The sequence below is a fragment of the Heterodontus francisci genome, chromosome 3, assembly GCF_036365525.1.
Source record: "Heterodontus francisci isolate sHetFra1 chromosome 3, sHetFra1.hap1, whole genome shotgun sequence".
Classification (NCBI taxonomy): Eukaryota; Metazoa; Chordata; class Chondrichthyes; order Heterodontiformes; family Heterodontidae; genus Heterodontus; species Heterodontus francisci.
The window spans coordinates 30,737,088-30,763,737 of NC_090373.1; the positions used below are offsets into that span (position 1 = coordinate 30,737,088).

General features: G+C 48.7%; 1 protein-coding gene across 1 annotated transcript in view; it reads left to right on the forward strand.

Moving 5' to 3' along the window:
• tsnax (translin-associated factor X) overlaps positions 1-26,650 on the forward strand; it is a 151,465-nt gene that overhangs the window by 116,579 nt on the left and 8,236 nt on the right. Inside the window, exon 5 of the mRNA XM_068020793.1 lies at positions 12,004-12,131. Within this exon, the coding sequence (XP_067876894.1) occupies positions 12,004-12,131 (128 nt within the window). The remainder of the gene's footprint in view (positions 1-12,003; positions 12,132-26,650) is intronic.

Genomic DNA, 26,650 nt, shown 5'->3' on the forward strand with positions numbered 1-26,650 from the left:
GCTCAGTGCAGGAGAGGAAGAGGGTGAAGGGACAAGGCTCACAGTGCAGGAGAGGAATAGGGTGAAGGGACAAGAGAGTGCAGGAGAGGAATAGGCTGAAGGGATAAGACAGTGCAGGAGAGGAATAGGGAGAAGGGACAAGGCTCACAGTGCAGGAGAGGAATTGGGTGAAGGGACAAGGCTCACAATGCAGGAGAGGAATAGGGTGAAGGGACAAGGCTCAGTGCAGGAGAGGAAAAGGGTGAAGGGACAAGGCTCAGTGCAGGAGAGGAATAGGGTGAAGGGACAAGGCTCACAGTGCAGGAGAGGAATAGGGTGAAGGGACAAGGCTCACAGTGCAGGAGAGGAATAGGGTGAAGGGACAAGGCTCATAGTGCAGGAGAGGAATAGGGTGCAGGGACAAGGCTCAGAGCAGGAGAGGAATAGGGTGAAGGGACAAGGCTCAGTGCAGGAGAGGAATAGGGTGAAGGGACAAGTCTCAGTGCAGGAGAGGAATAGGGTGAAGGGACAAGGCTCAGTGCAGGAGAGGAATAGGGAGAAGGGGCAAGGCTCACAGTGCAGGAGAGGAATAGGGTGAAGGGACAAGGCTCACAGTGCAGGAGAGGAATAGGGTGAAGGGACAAGGCTCACAGTGCAGGAGAGGAGTCGGGTGAAGGGACGAGACTCACAGTGCAGAAGAGGAATCGGGTGAAGGGACAAGGCTCACAATGCAGGAGAGGAATAGGGTGAAGGGACAAGGCTCAGTGCAGGAGAGGAAAAGGGTGAAGGGACAAGGCTCAGTGCAGGAGAGGAATAGGGTGAAGGGACAAGGCTCACAGTGCAGGAGAGGAATAGGGTGAAGGGACAAGGTTCACAGTGCAGGAGAGGAATAGGGTGAAGGGACAAGGCTCAGTGCAGGAGAGGAATAGGGTGAAGGGGCAAGGCTCACAGTACAGGAGAGGAATAGGGTGAATGGATCAGGCTCACAGTGCAGGAGAGGAATAGGGTGAAGGGACAAGACTCAGTGCAGGAGAGGAATAGGGTGAAGGGACAAGGCTTTCAGTGCAGGAGAGGAATAGGGTGAAGGGACAAGGCTCACAGTGCAGGAGAGGAATAGGGTGAAGGGACAAGACAGTGCAGGAGAGGAAAAGGGTGAAGGGACAAGACAGTACAGGAGAGGAATAGTGTGAAGGGACTAGACAGTGCAGGAGAGGAATAGGGTGAAGGGACAAGGCTCACAGTGCAGGAGAGGAATAGGTTGAAGGGACAAGACAGTGCAGGAGAGGAATCGGGTGAAGGGACAAGACTCACAGTGCAGGAGAGGAATAGGGTGAAGGGACAAGGCTCACAGTGCAGGAGAGGAATAGGGTGAAGGGACAAGACTCACAGTGCAGGAGAGGAATAGGGTGAAGGGACAAGGCTCACAGTGCAGGAGAGGAGTCGGGTGAAGGGACGAGACTCACAGTGCAGAAGAGGAATCGGGTGAAGGGACAAGGCTCACAATGCAGGAGAGGAATAGGGTGAAGGGACAAGGCTCAGTGCAGGAGAGGAAAAGGGTGAAGGGACAAGGCTCAGTGCAGGAGAGGAATAGGGTGAAGGGACAAGGCTCACAGTGCAGGAGAGGAATAGGGTGAAGGGACAAGGTTCACAGTGCAGGAGAGGAATAGGGTGAAGGGACAAGGCTCAGTGCAGGAGAGGAATAGGGTGAAGGGGCAAGGCTCACAGTACAGGAGAGGAATAGGGTGAAGGGACAAGGCTCACAGTGCAGGAGAGGAATAGGGTGAAGGGACAAGGCTCACAGTGCAGGAGAGGAATAGGGTGAAAGGAACAAGGCTCACAGTGCAGGAGAGGAAGAAGGTGAAGGGAGAAGCCTCACAGTGCAGGAGAGGAATAGGGTGAAGGGACAAGACTCAGTGCAGGAGAGGAATAGGCTGAAGGGACAAGACAGTGCAGAAGAGGAATAGGGTGAAGGGACAAGAATCAGTGCAGGAGAGGAATAGGGTGAAGGGACAAGGCTCACAGTGCAGGAGAGGAATAGGGTGCAGGGACAAGACTCAGAGCAGGAAAGGAATAGGGTGAAGGGACAAGGCTCAGTGCAGGAGAGGAATAGGGTGAAGGGACAAGGCTCAGTGCAGGAGAGGAATAGCGTGAAGGGACAAGTCTCAGTGCAGGAGAGGAATAGGGTGAAGGGACAAGGCTCAGTGCAGGAGAGGAATAGGGTGAAGGGGCAAGGCTCACAGTGCAGGAGAGGAATTGGGTGAAGGGACAAGGCTCAGTGCAGGAGAGGAAGAGGGTGAAGGGACAAGGCTCACAGTGCAGGAGAGGAATAGGGTGAAGGGACAAGAGAGTGCAGGAGAGGAATAGGCTGAAGGGACAAGACAGTGCAGGAGAGGAATAGGGAGAAGGGACAAGGCTCACAGTGCAGGAGAGGAATTGGGTGAAGGGACAAGGCTCACAATGCAGGAGAGGAATAGGGTGAAGGGACAAGGCTCAGTGCAGGAGAGGAAGAGGGTGAAGGGACAAGGCTCACAGTGCAGGAGAGGAATAGGGTGAAGGGACAAGAGAGTGCAGGAGAGGAATAGGCTGAAGGGACAAGACAGTGCAGGAGAGGAATAGGGAGAAGGGACAAGGCTCACAGTGCAGGAGAGGAATTGGGTGAAGGGACAAGGCTCACAATGCAGGAGAGGAATAGGGTGAAGGGACAAGGCTCAGTGCAGGAGAGGAAAAGGGTGAAGGGACAAGGCTCAGTGCAGGAGAGGAATAGGGTGAAGGGACAAGGCTCACAGTGCAGGAGAGGAATAGGGTGAAGGGACAAGGCTCACAGTGCAGGAGAGGAATAGGGTGAAGGGACAAGGCTCATAGTGCAGGAGAGGAATAGGGTGCAGGGACAAGGCTCAGAGCAGGAGAGGAATAGGGTGAAGGGACAAGGCTCAGTGCAGGAGAGGAATAGGGTGAAGGGACAAGTCTCAGTGCAGGAGAGGAATAGGGTGAAGGGACAAGGCTCAGTGCAGGAGAGGAATAGGGAGAAGGGGCAAGGCTCACAGTGCAGGAGAGGAATAGGGTGAAGGGACAAGGCTCACAGTGCAGGAGAGGAATAGGGTGAAGGGACAAGGCTCACAGTGCAGGAGAGGAGTCGGGTGAAGGGACGAGACTCACAGTGCAGAAGAGGAATCGGGTGAAGGGACAAGGCTCACAATGCAGGAGAGGAATAGGGTGAAGGGACAAGGCTCAGTGCAGGAGAGGAAAAGGGTGAAGGGACAAGGCTCAGTGCAGGAGAGGAATAGGGTGAAGGGACAAGGCTCACAGTGCAGGAGAGGAATAGGGTGAAGGGACAAGGTTCACAGTGCAGGAGAGGAATAGGGTGAAGGGACAAGGCTCAGTGCAGGAGAGGAATAGGGTGAAGGGGCAAGGCTCACAGTACAGGAGAGGAATAGGGTGAATGGATCAGGCTCACAGTGCAGGAGAGGAATAGGGTGAAGGGACAAGACTCAGTGCAGGAGAGGAATAGGGTGAAGGGACAAGGCTTTCAGTGCAGGAGAGGAATAGGGTGAAGGGACAAGGCTCACAGTGCAGGAGAGGAATAGGGTGAAGGGACAAGACAGTGCAGGAGAGGAAAAGGGTGAAGGGACAAGACAGTACAGGAGAGGAATAGTGTGAAGGGACTAGACAGTGCAGGAGAGGAATAGGGTGAAGGGACAAGGCTCACAGTGCAGGAGAGGAATAGGTTGAAGGGACAAGACAGTGCAGGAGAGGAATCGGGTGAAGGGACAAGACTCACAGTGCAGGAGAGGAATAGGGTGAAGGGACAAGGCTCACAGTGCAGGAGAGGAATAGGGTGAAGGGACAAGACTCACAGTGCAGGAGAGGAATAGGGTGAAGGGACAAGGCTCACAGTGCAGGAGAGGAGTCGGGTGAAGGGACGAGACTCACAGTGCAGAAGAGGAATCGGGTGAAGGGACAAGGCTCACAATGCAGGAGAGGAATAGGGTGAAGGGACAAGGCTCAGTGCAGGAGAGGAAAAGGGTGAAGGGACAAGGCTCAGTGCAGGAGAGGAATAGGGTGAAGGGACAAGGCTCACAGTGCAGGAGAGGAATAGGGTGAAGGGACAAGGTTCACAGTGCAGGAGAGGAATAGGGTGAAGGGACAAGGCTCAGTGCAGGAGAGGAATAGGGTGAAGGGGCAAGGCTCACAGTACAGGAGAGGAATAGGGTGAAGGGACAAGGCTCACAGTGCAGGAGAGGAATAGGGTGAAGGGACAAGGCTCACAGTGCAGGAGAGGAATAGGGTGAAAGGAACAAGGCTCACAGTGCAGGAGAGGAAGAAGGTGAAGGGAGAAGCCTCACAGTGCAGGAGAGGAATAGGGTGAAGGGACAAGACTCAGTGCAGGAGAGGAATAGGCTGAAGGGACAAGACAGTGCAGAAGAGGAATAGGGTGAAGGGACAAGACTCAGTGCAGGAGAGGAATAGGGTGAAGGGACAAGGCTCACAGTGCAGGAGAGGAATAGGGTGCAGGGACAAGACTCAGAGCAGGAAAGGAATAGGGTGAAGGGACAAGGCTCAGTGCAGGAGAGGAATAGGGTGAAGGGACAAGGCTCAGTGCAGGAGAGGAATAGCGTGAAGGGACAAGTCTCAGTGCAGGAGAGGAATAGGGTGAAGGGACAAGGCTCAGTGCAGGAGAGGAATAGGGTGAAGGGGCAAGGCTCACAGTGCAGGAGAGGAATTGGGTGAAGGGACAAGGCTCACAGTGCAGGAGAGGAATAGGGTGAAGGGACAAGGCTCAGTGCAGGAGAGGAAAAGGGTGAAGGGACAAGGCTCAGTGCAGGAGAGGAATAGGGTGAAGGGACAAGGCTCACAGTGCAGGAGAGGAATAGGGTGAAGGGACAAGGCTCACAGTGCAGGAGAGGAATTGGGTGAAGGGACAAGGCTCACAATGCAGGAGAGGAATAGGGTGAAGGGACAAGGCTCACAGTGCAGGAGAGGAATAGGGTGAAGGGACAAGGCTCACAGTGCAGGAGAGGAATAGGGTGAAGGGACAAGGCTCAGTGCAGGAGAGGAAGAGGGTGAAGGGACAAGGCTCACAGTGCAGGAGAGGAATAGGGTGAAGGGACAAGAGAGTGCAGGAGAGGAATAGGCTGAAGGGACAAGACAGTGCAGGAGAGGAATAGGGAGAAGGGACAAGGCTCACAGTGCAGGAGAGGAATTGGGTGAAGGGACAAGGCTCACAATGCAGGAGAGGAATAGGGTGAAGGGACAAGGCTCAGTGCAGGAGAGGAAAAGGGTGAAGGGACAAGGCTCAGTGCAGGAGAGGAATAGGGTGAAGGGACAAGGCTCACAGTGCAGGAGAGGAATAGGGTGAAGGGACAAGGCTCACAGTGCAGGAGAGGAATAGGGTGAAGGGACAAGGCTCATAGTGCAGGAGAGGAATAGGGTGCAGGGACAAGGCTCAGAGCAGGAGAGGAATAGGGTGAAGGGACAAGGCTCAGTGCAGGAGAGGAATAGGGTGAAGGGACAAGTCTCAGTGCAGGAGAGGAATAGGGTGAAGGGACAAGGCTCAGTGCAGGAGAGGAATAGGGAGAAGGGGCAAGGCTCACAGTGCAGGAGAGGAATAGGGTGAAGGGACAAGGCTCACAGTGCAGGAGAGGAATAGGGTGAAGGGACAAGGCTCACAGTGCAGGAGAGGAGTCGGGTGAAGGGACGAGACTCACAGTGCAGAAGAGGAATCGGGTGAAGGGACAAGGCTCACAATGCAGGAGAGGAATAGGGTGAAGGGACAAGGCTCAGTGCAGGAGAGGAAAAGGGTGAAGGGACAAGGCTCAGTGCAGGAGAGGAATAGGGTGAAGGGACAAGGCTCACAGTGCAGGAGAGGAATAGGGTGAAGGGACAAGGTTCACAGTGCAGGAGAGGAATAGGGTGAAGGGACAAGGCTCAGTGCAGGAGAGGAATAGGGTGAAGGGGCAAGGCTCACAGTACAGGAGAGGAATAGGGTGAATGGATCAGGCTCACAGTGCAGGAGAGGAATAGAGTGAAGGGACAAGACTCAGTGCAGGAGAGGAATAGGGTGAAGGGACAAGGCTTTCAGTGCAGGAGAGGAATAGGGTGAAGGGACAAGGCTCACAGTGCAGGAGAGGAATAGGGTGAAGGGACAAGACAGTGCAGGAGAGGAAAAGGGTGAAGGGACAAGACAGTACAGGAGAGGAATAGTGTGAAGGGACTAGACAGTGCAGGAGAGGAATAGGGTGAAGGGACAAGGCTCACAGTGCAGGAGAGGAATAGGTTGAAGGGACAAGACAGTGCAGGAGAGGAATCGGGTGAAGGGACAAGACTCACAGTGCAGGAGAGGAATAGGGTGAAGGGACAAGGCTCACAGTGCAGGAGAGGAATAGGGTGAAGGGACAAGACTCACAGTGCAGGAGAGGAATAGGGTGAAGGGACAAGGCTCACAGTGCAGGAGAGGAATAGGGTGAAGGGACAAGGCTCACAGTGCAGGAGAGGAATAGGGTGAAGGGACAAGGCTCACAGTGCAGGAGAGGAATAGGGTGAAGGGACAAGGCTCACAGTGCAGGAGAGGAATAGGGTGAAGGGACAAGGCTCACAGTGCAGGAGAGGAATAGGGTGAAGGGACAAGACTCACAGTGCAGGAGAGGAATAGGGTGAAGGGACAAGACTCAGTGCAGGAGAGGAATAGGGTGAAGGGACAAGGCTCACAGTGCAGGAGAGGAATAGGGTGAAGGGACAAGGCTCACAGTGCAGGAGAGGAATAGGGTGAAGGGACAAGGCTCAGTGCAGGAGAGGAATAGGGTGAAGGGACAAGGCTCAGTGCAGGAGAGGAATAGGGTGAAGGGGCAAGGCTCACAGTACAGGAGAGGAATAGGGTGAATGGATCAGGCTCACAGTGCAGGAGAGGAATAGGGTGAAGGGACAAGACTCACAGTGCAGGAGAGGAATAGGGTGAAGGGACAAGGCTCTCAGTGCAGGAGAGGAATAGGGTGAAGGGACAAGGCTCTCAGTGCAGGAGAGGAATAGGGTGAAGGGACAAGGCTCACAGTGCAGGAGAGGAATAGGGTGAAGGGACAAGACAGTGCAGGAGAGGAATAGGGTGAAGGGACAAGACAGTGCAGGAGAGGAATAGGGTGAAGGGACAAGACAGTGCAGGAGAGGAATAGGGTGAAGGGACAAGACAGTGCAGGAGAGGAATAGGGTGAAGGGACAAGACAGTGCAGGAGAGGAATAGGGTGAAGGGACAAGACAGTGCAGGAGAGGAATAGGGTGAAGGGACAAGACAGTGCAGGAGAGGAATTGGGTGAAGGGACAAGACAGTGCAGGAGAGGAATAGGGTGAAGGGACAAGGCTCACAGTGCAGGAGAGGAATAGGGTGAAGGGACAAGGCTCACAGTGCAGGAGAGGAATCGGGTGAAGGGACAAGACTCACAGTGCAGGAGAGGAATAGGGTGAAGGGACAAGACTCAGTGCAGGAGAGGAATAGGGTGAAGGGACAAGACAGTGCAGGAGAGGAATAGGGTGAAGGGACAAGACAGTGCAGGAGAGGAACAGGGTAAAGAGACAAGACTCAGTGCAGGAGAGGAATAGGGTGAAGTGACAAGGCTCACAGTACAGGAGAGGAATAGGGTGAAGGGACAAGGCTCAGTGCAGGAGAGGAATGGGGTGAAGGGACAAAACTCAGTGCAGGAGAGGAATAGGGTGGAGGGACAAGGCTCACAGTGCAGGAGAGGAATGGGGTGAAGGGACAAGACTCAGTGCAGGAGAGGAATGGGGTGAAGGGACAAGACTCAGTGCAGGAGAGGAATGGGGTGAAGGGACAAGACAGTGCAGGAGAGGAATAGGGTGAAGGGACAAGACAGTGCAGGAGAGGAATAGGGTGAAGGGACAAGACTCAGTGCAGGAGAGGAATTGGGTGAAGGGACAAGACTCAGTGCAGGAGAGGAATTGGGTGAAGGGACAAGACTCAGTGCAGGAGAGGAATAGGGTGAAGGGACAAGGCTCACAGTGCAGGAGAGGAATCGGGTGAATGGACAAGACTCACAGTGCAGGAGAGGAATAGGGTGAAGGGACAAGGCTCACAGTGCAGGAGAGGAATAGGGTGAAGGGACAAGACTCAGTGCAGGAGAGGAATAGGGTAAAGGGACAAGACTCAGTGCAGGAGAGGAATAGGATGAAGGGACAAGGCTGTGCAGGAGGGGAATATGGTGAAGGGGCAAGGCGCACAGTGCAGGAAAGGAATTGGGTGAAGGGACAAGACAGTGCAGGAGAGGAATAGGGTGAAGGGACAAGGCTCACAGTGCAGGAGAGGAATCGGGTGAAGGGACAAGGCTCACAGTGCAGGAGAGGAATCGGGTGAATGGACAAGACTCACAGTGCAGGAGAGGAATAGGGTGAAGGGACAAGACTCACAGTGCAGGAGAGGAATAGGGTGAAGGGACAAGACTCAGTGCAGGAGAGGAATAGGGTAAAGGGACAAGACTCAGTGCAGGAGAGGAATAGGGTAAAGGGACAAGACTCAGTGCAGGAGAGGAATAGGATGAAGGGACAAGGCTGTGCAGGAGGGGAATATGGTGAAGGGGCAAGGCGCACAGTGCAGGAAAGGAATTGGGTGAAGGGACAAGACAGTGCAGGAGAGGAATAGGGTGAAGGGACAAGGCTCACAGTGCAGGAGAGGAATCGGGTGAAGGGACAAGGCTCACAGTGCAGGAGAGGAATAGGGTGAAGGGACAAGGCTCACAGTGCAGGAGAGGAATAGGGTGAAGGGACAAGACTCTGTGCAGGAGAGGAATATGGTGAAGGGACAAGACTCTGTGCAGGAGAGGAATAGGGTGAAGGGACAAGGCTCGCAGTGCAGGAGAGGAATCGGGTGAAGGGACAAGACTCAGTGCAGGAGAGGAATAGGGTGAAGGGACAAGACTCTGTGCAGGAGAGGAATAGGGTGAAGGGACAAGGCTCGCAGTGCAGGAGAGGAATAGGGTGAAGGGACAAGGCTGAGTGCAGGAGGGGAATATGGTGAAGGGGCAAGGCTCACAGTGCAGGAGAGGAATAGGGTGAAGGGACAAGGCTCACAGTGCAGGAGAGGAATCGGGTGAAGGGACGAGACTCACAATGCAGGAGAGGAATAGGGTGAAGGGACAAGGCTGAGTGCAGGAGGGGAATATGGTGAAGGGGCAAGGCTCACAGTGCAGGAGAGGAATAGGGTGAAGGGACAAGGCTCACAGTGCAGGAGAGGAATCGGGTGAAGGGACAAGTCTCAATGCAGGAGAGGAAAAGTGTGAAGGGACAAGACTCAGTGCAGGGGAGGAATAGGGTGAAGGGACAAGGCTCACAATGCAGGAGGGGAATGGGGTGAAGGGACAAGGCTCACAATGCAGGAGGGGAATAGGGTGAAGGGACAAGGCTCACAGTGCAGGAGAGGAATAGGGCGAGTGGACAAGGCTCACAGTGCAGGAGAGGAATAGGGTGAAGGGACAAGACTCAGTGCAGGAGAGGAATAGGGTGAAGGGACAATACTCTGTGCAGGAGAGGAATAGGGTGAAGGGACAAGGCTCGCAGTGCAGGAGAGGAATAGTGTAAAGGCACAGGGCTCACAGTGTCCGACAGGACAAGGGTGACGAGACAAGGCTGACAGTGTCGTCAAGACTATGGTAAAGGGAAAAAGGCTCCCAGCACAGGACAAGTCTAGGTTAAAAGAGACGAGGCTCCCAGTGTAGGACAATACCAAGGTGAAGCAACAAAGCTCACAGTGCAGGACAGGAATAAAGTGAAGAGAGATGGCTCACAGTGCAGGAAAAGACTAGTGTGAGGGGATAAGGCACATTTTGTAGGACTGGACTTGGGTGAAGGGATAGGACTCACAGTGCAGGAAAGGACTCGGGTGAAGGAACAACCTCACAATAAAGGAGAGGACTAGCGTAAAAGGCACAGGGCTCACAGTGCAGGAGAGGACTTGGGTGAAGACAAGGCTCAGAGCATTGGACAGGACTGTGGTAAAGGGCCAAGGCCCAGTGCAGGACAAGACCAGGATAAAGGGCCAAGGTTCACAGTGCAGGACAGGACTTGGGTGAAGGGACATATCTCACAATACAGTAGAGGACTAGGGTGAAGAAACAAGGCTCACAATACAGGAAAGGACTAGGGTGAAGGGACAGGGCTCACAGTATAGGACAGGATTAGAGTAAAGGGCCAAGGAACAGTGCAGTGCAGGACTAGGGTGAAGCGCCCGATCAGTGTAGGTCAAGGCCGGGATAACAACAACCTTCATTTCTATAGTGCTTTTAACATAGTAAATGCTCCAAGGCACTTTATAGGACATTTTATCTAACATAATTTGACACTGAGTCACATAAGGAGGTTTTCGCTAGATGTGGTAAGATTTTATGGAGCATCTTATAAGAGGAAAGAGGTGGAGAGGTTTAGGGAAGGAATTCCAGAGCTTAAGGTCCAGGCAGCTAACGGCACGACCAACAGTGGTGGAATGATTAAAACTGGGGTGCGCAAGATGCCAGAATTGGACGAGCACAGAGATCTCTGACAGTGGTAGGACTTGGGGAGGTTACAGAGATGGGGAGGGGAAGAGGCCATGGAGAAATTTGAAAACAGGTGAATGCAGGGGTGGTGGGTGAATAGGACTTGGTGCAAGTTAGGATATGGGCAGCAGAGTTTTGGATGAGTTCAAGTTAATGTAAAGAGCCAGGGCTCACAGTGCAGACAGGACTAGGGTAAAGTAAAAGGTCAAATGTCTGGATCAGCACCAGGGTTAAAGGGCAAAGACTATAACTGAAGAAGCAGAGAATAAGTTGCAGAAAATACATTTTAAAAAAATTACTGAAAAATAATGGGAACAGTTTGGAGTTACAGAGTTCCAGCACTGAACATAGAAGTGACAGTTTTATTTTAAATATGATAGCTTAGTGAATGTGACTCTTGGCCTCTGTAAAATGTTTGATACTATTTAAACTCAAATAAATTATTTTGATTTCAAAATTTGTCACACATAGATTAACTTCATGCAGAATATTGTTACTTTTTGCCATTTTTCTCAACACAACCTAGTACATCTTAGTTTTAGTGTGTATTTATCCTTAGATGGACATATTTGAATGATCTGTGCATGTTCTTTGATGCACTTTTCTAATTTAACTAGTTCATGTTGCATGGCATTTCTCCAAGCTCAAAAAAACTAGAGTTAAAAAAAATCACGTGCAGAAGGTGGAGCGAAGTACAATTGAGCTGAGTTTTACAAGCGGGACAAAAAAACCAAACAAATTTCATATAGAAAAAGAAAAAGCACAAAAAGAAACAGGACTAGGTAAAGAAAAGAATCACAGCACACTTCAAAATGTTGAAAAGTCCACCAAAGAGTCAAAAATCAAAATTTCTTTGAGAGGTCATGCCTCAGAGTCCCTGCCAACACCCCCCACAAAATAAAAACTTTATACCACTGGAAGTCATTTCCACTTCCAAATATTTCTAAATTCACTGCTACATAATTCCTCTTTTGTGTACTTTTTTTTTCCTGTAATAGAATTATTGGAATATTAGATATAGCTGTAGCTTAAGTCATAATCAGCTCCTATCCCACTGCACCCGCATTATAAATAATACTTTTTGCATGTCACGTGTGTGGCCATCGGACATCAGTTTTTACAGAAAAACAAAGGGAATTTCAGAATGTGATCCCAAAATACTAACAAAATTCCTGAAATCCTATGTAATAAAAGGAATTTATCTTATTCGGTCATCTTGGAGCAATGGCTTTGGTTATAAGCATTTATTCAGGATTGTTTCAGTTTGTTGTTTGAGTTGTCAACTTTTTAAATAAAAGTTTTGTAGTTTGTACAAATGAAGAGGAATTGGTGTTTTATACTAACTGCCTGACCTACAAAAGATATTGAATCATTCCAGTTTCCAGATTCCTGGTTTGGTTTCAAGGTGTAGTATTTTAGAAATAATGCCTTTCCTTTATGAAAAAGACTAGGTGCCCAGTGTCTGGATTTCAGTATTCTTCGTTTTGAATTGCAGGATTACAGGAATTTGTGGAAGCTGTTTCATTCCAACATTTCATTCGGACCAGAAGCCTGATTAGCCTTGAAGAGATTAATAGGCATTTGGTCTTTACTGCAAAGAAAGAGGAAGCAGAGAATTCTGAGGTGAGATTTCTTTTTTCCATTTGAAACTGTCTGAGAGTATTCATCCACATTATTATGCCAGCTGGATCATTTAAAGGAAAGTGGGAAAATCTTGACATCTTGATCTCTATCTCGTGATCTACACTGGACAGCACAATTGTGCGGACATAGGTTTCCCGAAAAATCAAATTTTATGTTCAAGTTTAAATGAGGATATGAAATGGAATGCAGAAATATGTTTCAGGAATTTGGGGCATGGTGACATCCCACAATAAAAGATAGAAAGCAGAGAGGGATGAAAGGACTGTTCAATGTCCACCTGAACCACAGAGAGATATTAAAAACCCATGGCACTAATCAAAGAGGAGAGACGTCTTCTCTCCACCAGTGCCACATAGACATTCAACTCATTATTGTTGTTCAGTTTTCACAAAATGGCTGTTGTCTTTCCATGAAGCAATCAACGTACTTAAAAGTAATTAATTGTACGAGAAGCATTTTGAAATGTTTGAGACATAGTAAGACACTATGCAAATTATTATTATTTTTTTTTAAGTGCAGAGTAAACATAACCAAAGATATGGGGCTGGATTTTACTTGCGGCGACGTGCTTTGAAGTCAGTGGCCGCCGCTGAGCCGCTGCAATATTTCACATGGGGGTTCATTAGCATCACTGTGCGTGCTGCCCCCCAACCCATGTTACGTGGGGAGAGTCGGGCCATCCGCGCCATGATGGACGTTGGCTCAGCTGTGTAGCAGGTGCTGGGGCCCTATTTTAAGCGCCCCAGAACCTGCTTCCTGACAGCTGCCAAATAAATACTTAACTCACTATTGAAGAGTGGCGATGCTGTCAACCTGGCAGCAAAGTAGAAAGTTCTGGAGAAACTCAGCAGATCTGGCAGCAAATGTGGAGAGAGGAGCAGAGTTAACTTTCAGGTCTGTGACCAACTTGGACAGACCTGAAAGTTAACTCTGCTCCTCTCTCCACAGATGCTGCCAGATCTGCTGAGTTTCTCCAGAACTTTCTGCTTTGCTGCCACATACTCTTTGTCCCAGTGTCCTGTGCAGGTGAGATCCTCTTCTTCACTCAAGTGTAACATTCCTTCTTGTAGGCATGCTGCAGCTAGGTGAATAATCTTAATTTTGCACATACCAGGATGTGAGACTGAATTGCATCATAAAAGGCAAATCCACAACAGAAATAAAAACATGATTTAAGAATATCTACATACTATGAGCTTTTAATCACCTGAATGAAAAGCTGCAACTAATATGCATTTGGAATCTATATTCATTTCTCTGCTAACTGTTATGTGAAAAGGCATGTAACTGGAATTAAAAGTACTTCTTAAAGAACCAGGAAACTATGTTTATATTCTAGCTGTATTGCAAACCAGAAATATTACATCAATAATTATGATCAGCTGCTGCAGAAGCAAAGTGTAATTGAACATGTGTCGATCTGTCATAGATGAAAAACCAGGACAACAGCACAGATTTCCTCACTAGTCCTGCATTAGTTTTCAAACATGCGCAAGAAAAACCTTGCAGCCAGAAGCCAGAGCAGTTACACAGTGGAATCACCTTTGCATTTAAAGGACTAGAGCAAAAACTGAAGATGGCAGAGGGGCGCTCTAGGGTGACCCCTGCTCACTCTCCTCCAGGCTGTGCAGGCAAGGCGGGAGGTCCTTTTCCCCAGCGATGGTGGGAAGATGCCCTCCTGCCCGACCAAGGTAGCCTGGCTGGAGGTGGCAGAGGTGGTAAATAGTTGTGGGGCAATCCGGCGCCGAAGGGTCCAATGTCGGAAGAGGATGAACGATCATTCTGCCAGCCAACCAGGCCCTCTGGACCTCGTGAGCACAGAGTACAACCGCCAAAGTCATCCACAGCCAAAGGGCAATCTGATCAGCAGCCTTCCTCCAGTCAGGCTGCTAGTGTAGAAGTAACACCACGAAGGAGCACCCGCAAGCATTTCCAAAAACCACTGTGACACAAATGGGTCTGCACGGGTGACACAACACTGTGAGAAGTTCAATCTCTAAATCTTCTTCACTAGCATGTGTGTTGCTTTTACTGTGTGAATGATGTGTGCCAGCATGTACCGATTGTGTCTCCTCCCATTACATCATTAACCTTTCAGAACTGCCAATGTATGGAATAACACCATTGCCAGGCCAGTATTACTCGTCCGTCTCCACAGATGCAGTAACATGGACAATGGTTCAGTCTGCTGCTGCCTCTAACGGTTCAAAGATGTTGCAGATTTGGACTGCTGCACAGTCGATGATTGAGGGTGCTGTGTGGCTTGCAGAGCTCACGGTGGTTCCTATGAAGTAGAAACCCTTTGTCTGATAAGCCGCTGCCATGCATCCCAAGCTCACTGTTCGCCCTGAAAGCGGAGCCTGGGTGCCCTCTGCCCTCCCATGCACCTTTCCTGTTGTAAGTCCACAACGTCCTCAGTCCAAGGAGGATTCCTACTGACGTCTCTCCTCATGCCAGGCCTGCCCCCTATTGATGCATAGTTGTGCAGAGCATAGTGAGCAGCAAAGAAAGGAGCTGCCCTTTGCGGCTCGTAGTACAGGACACCACCCAATCTATCCAGGCATTGGGAGCTCATTTTCAGCATGCCGATCGCCTGTTCAGTGGTGGCTCTTGTAGCTCCGTGGCTGGCGTTGTATCTCTCCTCTGCAGCAGTGGTGGGCTCTCTCACTGGTGTTGGGAGCCATAACTGCAAGGGGTATCCCCTGTCTCCAAGAAGCCACCCATCCATCTGAGCCAGTTCAGTGAACAGCAGCGGCAGCTGGGACTGGCGCAGGATTCAGGCATCATGGCAGCTGCCTGAGAAGCGGGCACAGATTTGCATGAAGCGTCTTCGGTGATCACATACCAGCTGTACCTAGATTGAGAGAAATCCCTTAATAATAATGCAGCCTGGTGGGAGGCCTGATGGCCACATGGGTGCAGTCTATGACCCCTTGTACCTTTGGTTATCCGGCAACGGTGCTGAAACCTATGGTCGTCTGGGTCTGGCTGTTAGGGTCCGTCCTGAAGCGGACACTCACTGGCCCTCCAGTACAGGGCATCGGTGACCTCCCTGATGCAGTGGTGCACTACTGACTGTGACCCCACAAAGGTCTACGGTGGGCCCCTGAAATGATGCATAGGCATAAAGGTTAAGAGCTGCTGTCACACAGGCATAGGATGTCCATCGATGCCCATGGGCTGCAGGTCATCGTTGAGCGGGGAACACAGATGTGTCACCACCTCTCACGACATCCATAGATATGTCATGTGGGACCTGTAGATCCACAGCGTTCTATAGTGGCGAGCTCCTCTTGGGGGCTGCTGCTCACGACCGGGGGGCCTCTACTTGGGCGGCACTTGTCTGTTGGTTTTGCCTGCAGCGCATATGGATCCTCAGGAGAAGTGGATCACACAATCTAGGATGAGCCATACCCATCTCCATGTGACAAATAAAGTTGTATCCTTCACTTATTCGAAGGTTCTTAACAGGGCAGGCATTGTTGATGGGTACATCAGGTGCTTTCATGCATCAATTATGTGGCATGGCATTGCCCATCTTAGCTCACACGAAGTGGCACAGCATTACCACTGTCATGCAGGCCCCCACTTGCCAAGAATGAGGTGTATTAATTGTGTCATATAAACATAGATTTTAAACTTGCTGGGAAGAAGAGAAGGCCTGTTACAAGGGCTGCCAGACAGACACTTAGCTGAAAAACATTTGCCTACTAATAGACATTGTGGAGACAAAAGGACCATTCCCTGACACATTCAACCCACAATGGATTTTGATCAGCTGACATTGAAGGTGTAAGGAAGAGCATTCTGGAGACTGCTTAGGTGATACAATCCACAAAGGCCAGGACTGGTTAAACCAGCTGGTCACATGACTAACTGGCTGGTCCAGGGTTTTTGAACTAGCCACAGAGGTTTTGAATTTGGAAAGACTGTTTGGTCCTGAAGTGAGAAGACCTCTTCTGTCTGCTCCAGTCTCTTTCTCAAGCCTCTAGAGAGAAAAGTCTCCTACATCGAACAAGGTTTAAGAAGAATACTGGGCCCCAACAAAAAGCAAGACCTACCTATAATCAAGGACTTTAAAGTGAGCACAAAGAACAGTAATCAAAACCATCTTCAAATATTGTCTCAAACTTTTCCACTTTATTTCTTCTGCTCTTTTCTGTCTCGATCTGCATGTGTGTATTACATATGCGTGCTAGTGTGGGCTCGTCGTGTATCCATAGGCGTTAACTGAATTAGTTCAACAAAGTTCAACCTTTTTTCTTTAAATCTAAGAAAACCTGTTTGGCTAGTTTCTTTGCCTTATAATTGGAAGTTATTGAACAAGGATTCACCAAGGGGGAGCTTAAAAATTAGTGTGTTTGAAATTAAACCCTGTTACTGTAAGCCCAGGTGAAGGCTGAGAGGGAACCCTAGACCCCTTTCTCACCTGGTCGTAACACCACATAAAAGATTCCACCAGCTGCATCGATTGCCCCCACCAGCCAGATAACTTGTACACTCCTACCGTTTCTGGCACCCTTTCCACACACACGGTGACTAGAGTGCCATTGCTCCACCACATACAGAAACAAACAGTGGCACAGAGCAGACATTGTTTATGAAGGGAGGGTATGCAGTACCTCCCTTCATAGCTGCAGAGCTTTCCCCTCCCGTAATGCCACCCCCCCTCACCTCCCTTTAGCCTTACAGAGCTGTGCTCCCAGTAATGCCATCTCCCCTCCCTTCAAGTATGCAGAGTTGAGACCCCTATAATCCCAGCCCCCCTACCCCCTTCACCTCGGCAGAGCTGTGTCCCCAGTAATGCCATCCCCCTCCCACTTCCCTTCCAGTATGCACAGCATGCACTTGCTTAGCAATAACCTGCTCAGTGATACCCAGTTTGGGTTCCAACAGGGCCACTCAGCACCTGACCTCATTACAGCCTTGGTTCAAACATGGACAAAAGAGCTAAACTCAAGAGGTGAGGTGAGAGTGACTGCCCTTGGCATCAAGGCAATATTTGAATGAGTGTGGCATCAAGGAGCCCTAGCAAAACTGAAGTCAATGGGAATCAGGGGGAAAACTCTCTGCTGGTTGGAGTCATACCTAGCGCAAAGGAAGATGGCTGTGGTTGTTGGAGGTCAATCATCTGAGCTCCAGGACATCACTGCAGGAGTTCCTCAGGGTAGTGTCTTAGGCCCAACCATCTTCAGCTGCTTCATCAATGACCTTCCTTCAATCATAAGGTCAGAAGTGGGGATGTTCGCTGATTGTGCAATGTTCAGCACCATTCGCGACTCCCCAAATACTGAAGCAGTCCGTGTAGAAACGCAGCAAGACCTGGACAATATCCAGGCTTGGGCTGATAAGTGGCAAGTAACATTTGCACCACAGAAGTGCCAGGCAATGACCATCTTCAACAAGAGAGGATCTAACCATCTCCCCTTGACATTCAACGGCATTACCATTGCTGAATCCCCCACTATCAACATCCTAGGGGCTACCATTGACCAGAAACTGAGCTGGAGTAGCCATATAAATACTGTGGCTACAAGAGCAGGTCAGAGGCTAGGAATCCTTAGGTGAGTAACTCACCTCCTGACTCCCCAAAGCCTGTCCACCATCTACAAGGCACAAGTCAGGAGTGTGATGGAATACTCTGCAGTGGCCTGGATGGGTGCAGCTCCAACAATACTCAAGAAGCTTGACACCATCCAGGACAAAGCAGCCCGCTTGATTGGCACCCCATCCACAAACATTCACTCCCTCCACCACTGAAGCACAGTGGCAGCAGTGTGTACTATCTACAAGATGCACTGCAGCAACGCACCAAGTCTCCTTAGACAGCACCTACCAAGCCTGCGATCTCTACCACCTCGAAGGACAAGAGCAGCAGACGCATGGGAACACCACCACCTGCAAGTTCCCGTCCAAGTCACACACCATCCTGACTTGGAACTATATCGCTGTTCCTTCACTGTCGCTGGGTCAAAATCCTGGAACTCCCTTCCTAACAGCACTGTGGGTGTACCTACCCCACAGGAACTGCAGCAGTTCAAGAAGGCAGCTCACCACCACCTTCTTGAGGGCAATTAGGGATGGGCAATAAATGCTGGCATAGCCAGTGACACCCACTTCCCATGAATGAATAAAAAAAGTTGAGACACCAGTTTAGAGACTTACCTGCACTGTCTGCATTTGCTCCCTTGCCCTGCTGACATCTCTTATTCGTGAACGGGATGGCACGTGACAGCTGCCCATTAAGCGAAAAATCAGGAACTGAGGAGCGACGAGCAGTGGGATGCATAATCAGACAAGGTAATTAACACTTAACATATTTAAATTAGATTTTCTGCCGGTGAGCGGGGGGGGGGGGGCGCACCGAGTTCCCGCCGCTGCCAAAATGGGGCGGGACATATATGGCGCGGGGGTCGTGGCGGGCCTCTCCTGCTACAATATTCTGGGCCACCCGCCATCAAAGGACTGGTAAAATTCAGCCCATGATGTGAAACATCCTTCTATCGGTTTTCTATCCTTTGTGGCAGAGTTTCAAAAAATAATTAATTTTTTTCATTAGCTAGCAGACCTCAGCGCAGCCATTTCCATTCTCTCCAAATCAACTAGAGCGACAGACGTGTCGGTAATTGTAATGTACAGTTTACCATATGACGCTATAAGAGCTGGCAGGAAGGCAAGGTGGCAGGCATTCTGCAGCACTCATTATATCTAAACAAAAAGAACTGATTAGGGAATACCATCAGTTCTGTTGAATTAAAAATAGTTTACCTCCAAGTACAGGGAAGAGGCCCACTGCTTTATCAAGATGAGTCAGGCTCAAACAATATTGTATGTTGCTTCACTATGTGGTTTTTATATGGCCAAATCCTTTCTTGACCTGTTCTGACACCTTTTTACTACAATGGCAATTTGCATTTATACAGCACCTTCAAACATAGTAAAATGTCCCAAGGTACTTCACAGCAGCATTATCAGGCAAAATTTCACACTGGGCAACATGAGATATTAGGACAGTTATCGAAAGTTTGGTCAAAGAGGTAGGTTTTAACGAGCATCTTAAAAGAGAAGAGAAAGGTGGAGAGGCTTAGGGAGGAAATTCCAGAGCCCAGGGCCCAAGCAGCTGAAAGCATGGCCACCAATAGTGATTACAATCAGGGATTAAAATCAGGGATTAGGGGAGCACAGAGATTGCGGAAGGTTATAGGGATGAAGGTGGTTAGAGATAGGGGTCGCATGCCCATGGAGACACTTGAAAAGAAGAATGTGAATTTTAAAATTGTGTTGTGAGACCAGGAGCAAATGAAGTTTAGCAAGCACAGGGGTGCTGGATGAAAGGGACTTGGTGCAAGTTGTAATGTGGGCAGCAGAGTTTTGGATGAGTTCAAGTTTAAGGAGTGTGAAAGGTGGAAGGCTGGCCAGTAGAGCGTTCGAATAGTCAAGTCAAGAGGTAACAAAGGCATGGATGAGGGTTTGAGCTGCAGATAAGAACATAAGAAATAGGAGCAGGAGTAGGCCATTCGACCCCTCAAGCCTGCCCTGCCATTCAATAAGATCATGGCTGATCTGCCCCAGACCTCAACTCCTCTTTCGTGCCAGCTCCTCATAGCCCTCAACTCCCCGATATTTCAAAAATCTATCTCCCTCCTCTTTAAATACTTTCAGTGATCTAGCCTCCACAACTCTCTGGGGTAGAGAATTCCAGACATTCACTACCCTCGAGAGAAGAAATTCCTTCACATCTCAGTTTTAAATGAGTGTCCCATTCTGTAACTGTTTCCCCTAGTTTGAGATTCCCCCACTAGTGGGAGCATCTTCTCAACATCTACCCTGCCAAGTCCCTTCAGAATCTTGTACATTTCTATAAGATCACCCCTCATTCTTCTAAACTCTAATGAATAAAGGTCTAACCTGTTTAGCCATTCTTGATAAATCAACCCCTTCATCCCAGGAATCAGCCTAGTGAATCTCTTTTGAACTGTCTCCAATGCCAGTATATCTTTTCTTTAATACGGGACCAAAACTGTACACAGTACTCCAGGTGCGGCCTCACCCCACACCCTGTACAGTTGTCACAAGACTTCCCTATTTTTAAACTCCAACCCCCTTGCAATAAAGGCCAAAATTCCATTTGCCGCCTTAATTACTTGCTGCACCTGCATGCTAAATTTGTGTTTCATGTACAAGAACACCCAGATTCCTCTGTGCTGCACTTTTTTGGAGTCTCTCTCCATTTAAATAATAGTCTGCCTTTTGATTCTTCCTACCGAAGTGCATGACCTCACACTTTCCTACATTAAACTCCATCTGACAAGTTTTTGCCCACTCACGTAACCTATCTATATCCCCTTGCAGATTCCTTATGTCCTCATCACAACATGCCCTCCCACCTATTTTTGTATCGTCAACAAATTTGGATATATTACATTCTGCTCCCTCCTCCAAGTCATTAATATAAATAGTAAATAATTGAGGCCCTAGGACTGATCCTTGTGGCACTCCACTAGTTACATCTTTCCAACCTGAAAAGACCCATTAATCCCTGTCTCCTGTCTTCTGTGAGTTAACCAATCCTCAATTCATGCTAATACATTACCCCCAATACTGTGAGCTCCTATCTTGTGCAATAATCTTTTATGTGGCACCTTATAGAATGCCTTCTTGGAAATCCAAATACACTACATCTACCCGTTCCTTTTTATCAACTCTGCTTGTTATATCCTCAAAGAACTCTCGCAAATTTGTCAAACATGATTTCCCTTTCACAAAACCATGTTGACTCTGTTTGATTGCGTTAAGCTTTTCTAAATGTCCTGCTATTTCTTCCTTAATAATGGACTCTAGCATTTTCCCAATGACTGATGTTAGGCTGACTGGTCTATAGTTTCCTGCTTTTTGTCTCCCTCCCTTCTTGAGCAGAGGCATCACATTATTAGTTTTCCAAACCGCTGGGACCCTCCCGGAAGCCAATGAGTTCTGGAATATTTTGACCAATGCTTCCACTATCTCTGCAGCCACTTCCTTTAAAACCCGTGGATGCAGGCCATCAGGTCCTGGCGACTTTAGTCGCATTAGTTTGTCAAATACTTTGTTCCTTGTGATAGAGACTGTTACAAGATCTTTCCTTCCATGAGCTCCTTGCTTATCTGATATCTGTAGGATGTTTATAGTGTCCTCCACCGTGAAGACCAATGCAAAATATTGGTTTAAATTATCTGCTATTTCCCTGTTCCCTGTTATCAATTCTCCAGTTACATCCTCCAAGGGTCCCACGCTCACTTTAGCTACTCTCTTTTTATATACCTGTAGAAGCTGGGAGTGTACTACAGGCCTCCAAACAGTCGGAGTGATAGAGGAGCAGATATATAGGCAAATCTCAGAGAGGTGCAAAAATAATAGGGTAATAATAGTACAGGATTTCAACTTCCCCTGTATTTGAGGGGATAGTGTTAGTGCAAAAAGCTTAAAGGGGGCGGAATTCTTCAAGTGCATTCAGGAGAGCTTTTTGAGCCAGCACGTAGAGAGAGTCCTACAGGAGGAGGAGCGTAATCCTCGGGAAGGAAGCCGGACAAGAGGTAGAAGTGGCAGTGGGGCAGCATTTCGGGGATAGTGACCATAACTCTAAGATTTAATTTAGTTATGGAAAAGGACACAGAGGGACCAGAAATAAAAGTTCTGAATTGGGGGGGGGGGGGGAGGCAGATTTCATTATGATAAAACAGGACCTGTCCAAAGTGAACTGGGAACAGCTTCTTTTAGGAAAGTCTACATCAGACCAGTGGGATTCATTCAGAAAGGAAATTGTGAGGGTTCAGGTCCAACATGTTCCCGTAAAGGTGAAGAGTAGGACCAACAAGTGAAGGGAACCCTGGATGTCAAGGGATATAGAGGATTGGATAAGGAAAAAAAAAGGAGGGTTATGGCAGATTCAGAGCGCTGCAAACAACGGAGGCCCTAGAGGAGTATAGAAAATGTAGGGGAGTACTTAAAAAAAAATTAGGAGAGCAAAGAGGGGGCATGAAAGATCACTGGCAGACAAGATAAAGGAAAATCCCAATGCGTTTTATAAGTATGTTAAGGGCAAGAGGATAAACAAGGAAAAAAGTGGGGCCCATGAGGGATCAAAGAGGCAATCTGTGTGTGGAGCCAGAAGAGATAGGCGAAGTTTTGAATGATTACTTTTCATCCGTGTTCACTATGGAGAAGAACGATGTAGGTGTAGTGATCAGGGAGGGGGATTGTGATATACTTGATCAAATTAGCATTGAAAAGGAGGAAGTATTAGCTGTATTAGCGGGCTTAAAAGGTGAATAAATCCCCAGGCCCCGATGAGATGTATCCCAGACTGCTATGTGAGGCAAGAGAGGAGATAGCAGGGTCTCTGACACAAATTTTCAAATCCTCTCTGGCCACAGGAGAGGTATCAGAGGACTGGAGGACAGCGAATATGGTACCATTATTCAAGAAGGGTAGCAGGGATAAACCAGGTAATTATAGGCCTCTAAGTCTAACGTCAGTGGTAGGGAAATTATTGGAAAAAGTCTGAGGGACAGGATTAATCTCCACTTGGAGAGACAGGGATAGTGAGCATAGCTTTGTCAGGGGGAGACCGTGTCTAACAAATTTGATTGAATTTTTAAAGGAGGTGACTAGATGTGTAGATGAGGGTAAGGCAGTAGATGTCGTCTACATGGACTTCACTAAGGCTTTTGATAAGGTCCCGCATGGACGATTGGTTAAGAAGGTAAGAGCCCATGGGATCCAGGGTAATTTGGCAAATTAGATTCAAAATTGGCTTAGTGGAAGGAGGCAGAGGGTGATGGTCGAGGGTTGTTTTTGCGAATGGAGGCCTGTGACCAGTGGGATACCACAGGGATCGGTGCTGGGACCCTTGCTGTTTGTAGTGTACATTAATGATTTAGATGTGAATATAGGACGTATGATCAGTAAGTTCACAGGCGACACGAAAATTGGTGGTGTTGTAAATATTGAGGAGGAAAGCCTAGATTACAGGACAATCTAGACGGGCGGAGCTGTGGCAGATGGAGTTTAATCCTGAGAAGTGAGAGGTGATGCACTTTGGGAGGACTAACAAGGCAATGGAATATACAATAGATCGTAGGACCCTAGGGAGTACAGAGGGTCAGAGGGACCTTGGGGTGCTTGTCCATAGATCACTGAAGGCAGCAACACAGGTAGATAAGGTGGTTAGGAAGGCATACGGGATAGATAGGCATTATGGTCGGCATGGACGCGGCGAACGAAGGGCCTGTTTCTATGCTGTACGACTCTATGACTCTAATATAAGAGCAGGGAGATTATGATGGTGCTGTATAAAACGCTGGTTAGGCCACAGCTGGAGTACTGTGTACAGTTCTGGTCACCACACTAAAGGAAGGATGTGATTGCACTGGAGAGGGTGCAGAGGAAATTCACCAGGATGTTGCCTGGGCTGGAGCATTTCAGTTATGAAGAGAGACTGGATAGGCTAGAGTTGTTTTCCTTAGAGCAGAGAAGGTTGAGGGGGGACCTGATTGAGGTATACAGAATTAAGAGGGGCATAGATAGGAAGAAACTTTTTCCCTTAGCGTAGGTGTCAATAACCAGGGGGCATCGTTTTAAAGGCAAGGGGCAGGAGGTTTAGAGGGGAGTTGAGGAAAAATTTTTTCACCGAGGGTGGTTAGAATCTGGAACACACTGCTTGAAGGGTGGTAGAGGCAGGAACACTCACAACATTTAAGAAGTATTTAGATGAGGACTTGAAACGCCATAGCATACAAGGCTAAGGGCCAAGTGTGGGAAAATGGGATTAGTTTGGACGGATGCATGATGGTCAGCACAGGTGCGTTGGGTTGAAGGGCCTGTTTCTGTGCTGTAAAACTTTATGACTCTAAGCCTTTGCTGTTTGTTTTTATATTTCTTGCCAATTTACTTACATAATCAATTTCTCCCTCTTTATTAGCTTTTTAGTCATCCGCTGCTGGTTCCAAAAAAAATTCCCAATCCTCTGGCCTACCACTAGTTTTCGCCGCTTCGTATGCCTTAGTTTTTGATTGGATACTCTACTTGACTGCCTTTGGTAACCACGGGTGGTTCATCCTTCTCATAGAGTCCTTCTTTTTGACCGGGATAATTTTTTACTGAGCGTTATGAAATATCTGCTTTAATGTCTGCTATTGCTCATCCACTGACCTTCCCCTTAGTCTATTTTCCCAGCCCGCTTTAGACAACTCTTTCTTCATACCTTTGTAATTACCCTTTTTTAAGTTGACACTGGTTTGAGACCAGAGTTGCTCGCCCTCAAACTGAATTTGAAATTCGACCATGTAATGATCGCTACCCCCTAAAGGATCCTTAACTACGATATCTCTTATTAATCCTACCTCATTACACCTCTGTAGTCCTGCCACATCCAGCCGTGAATGGTGGTGGACAATTAAACAACTGACTGGAGAAGGTGGGTCCACAAATATCCCCATCCTCAATGATGGGGGAGGACAGCACATCAGTGCGAGAGATAAGGCTGAAGCATTTGCAACAATCTTCAGCCAGAAGAGCCGAGTTGATGATCCATCTCTGCTTCCTCCTGAAGTCCCCAGCATCACAGATGCCAGACGTCAGCCAATTCGATTCACTCCGCTTGATATCAAGAAACGACTGAAGGCACTGGATACTGCAAACGCTGTGGGCCCTGACAATATTCCAGCAATAGTACTGAAGACCTGTGCTCCAGAGCTTGCCGCGTCCCTAGCCAAGCTGTTCCAGTACAGCTACAACACTGGCATCTACCCTGCAATGTGGAAAATTGCCCAAGTATGTCCTGTACACAAAAAGCAGGACAATTCTAACCCGGCCAATTACCACCCCCATCAGCCTACTCTCAATCATCAGTAAAGTGATGGAAGGTTTCATCAAGCGGCATTTGCTTAGCAATAACCTGCTCAGTGACGCTCAGTTTGGGTTCCGCCAGGACCACTCAGCTCCTGACCTCATTACAGCCTTGGTTTAAACATGGACAAAAGAGCTGAACTCAAGAGGTGAGGTGAGAGTGACTGCCCTTGACATCAAGGCAGCATTTGACCGAGTATGGCATCAAGGAGCCCTAGCAAAACTGAGGTCAATGGGAATCGGGGAAAACCCTCCGCTGGCTGGAGTCATACCTAGCGCAAAGGAAGATGGTTGTGGTTGTTGGAGGTCAATCATCTGAGCTCCAGGACATCACTGCAGGAGTTCCACAGGGTCGTGTCCTAGGCCCAACCATCTTCAGCTGCTTCATCAATAATCTTTCTTCAATCATAAGGTCATATGTGGGGACGTTCACTGATGATTGCACAATGTTCAGCACCATTCGTGACTCCTCAGATACTGATGCAGTCCGTGTAGAAATGCAGCAAGACCGGGACAATATCCAGGCTTGGGCTGAAAAGTGGCAAGTAACATTTGTGCCACACAAGTACCAGGCAATGAACAGCTCCAACGAGAGAGAATCTAACCATCTCCCCATGACATTCAATGGCATTATGATCGCTCAATCCCCCACTATCAACATCCTAGGGGCTACCATAGACCAGAAACTGAACAGGAGTAGTCATGTAAATACCATGGCTACAAGAGCAGGTCAGAGGCTAGGAATCCTGCAGCGAGTAACTCACCTCCTGACTCCCAAAGCCTGTCCACCATCTACAAGACACAAGTCAGGAGTGTGATGGAATACTCTCCACTTGCCTTGATGGGTGCAGCTCCAACAACACTCGAGAAGCTTGACACCATCCAGGACAAAGCAGCCCGCTTGATTGGCACCCCATCTACAAACATTCACTCCCTCCACCACCGATGCACAGTGGCAGCAGTGTGTACCATCGACAAGATGCACTGTAGCAATGCACCAAGGCTCCTTAGTCAGCACCTTACAAATTCACGACCTCTACCAACTAGAAGGACAAGGGCAGCAAATGCATGGGAACACCACCACCTGCAAGTTCCCCTCCAAGTCACACACCATCCTGACTTGGAATTATATCGCCGTTCCTTCACTGTCGCTGGGTCAAAATCCTAGAACTCCCTTCCTAACAACACTATGGGTGTACCTACCTCAAATGGACTGCAGTGGTTCAAGAAGGCAGCTCACCGCCACCTTCTCAAGGGCAATTAAGAATGGGCAATAAATGCTGGCCTGGCCAGCGACACCCACATCCCATGAATGAATAAAAAAAAATACATTACTAAATCTAAAATAGCTTGCTCCCAGGTTGGTTCTGCAACGTATTGCTCTAAGTAACAATCTCTCATGCACTCTACAAATTCGTCTTCCATGTTACCTCTGCCAATCTGATTTGTCCAGTCAATATGCAGATTAAAATATCCCATGACAATTGTAGCGCCCTTCTTACACGCCTCTGTTATTTCCCGATTTATACTTTGTGCTACAGATGATCTCAGGCAGGCTAGAGACAGGCGATGTTGCAGAGCTGGAAGTAGACAATCTTGGTGACAAACCAGAT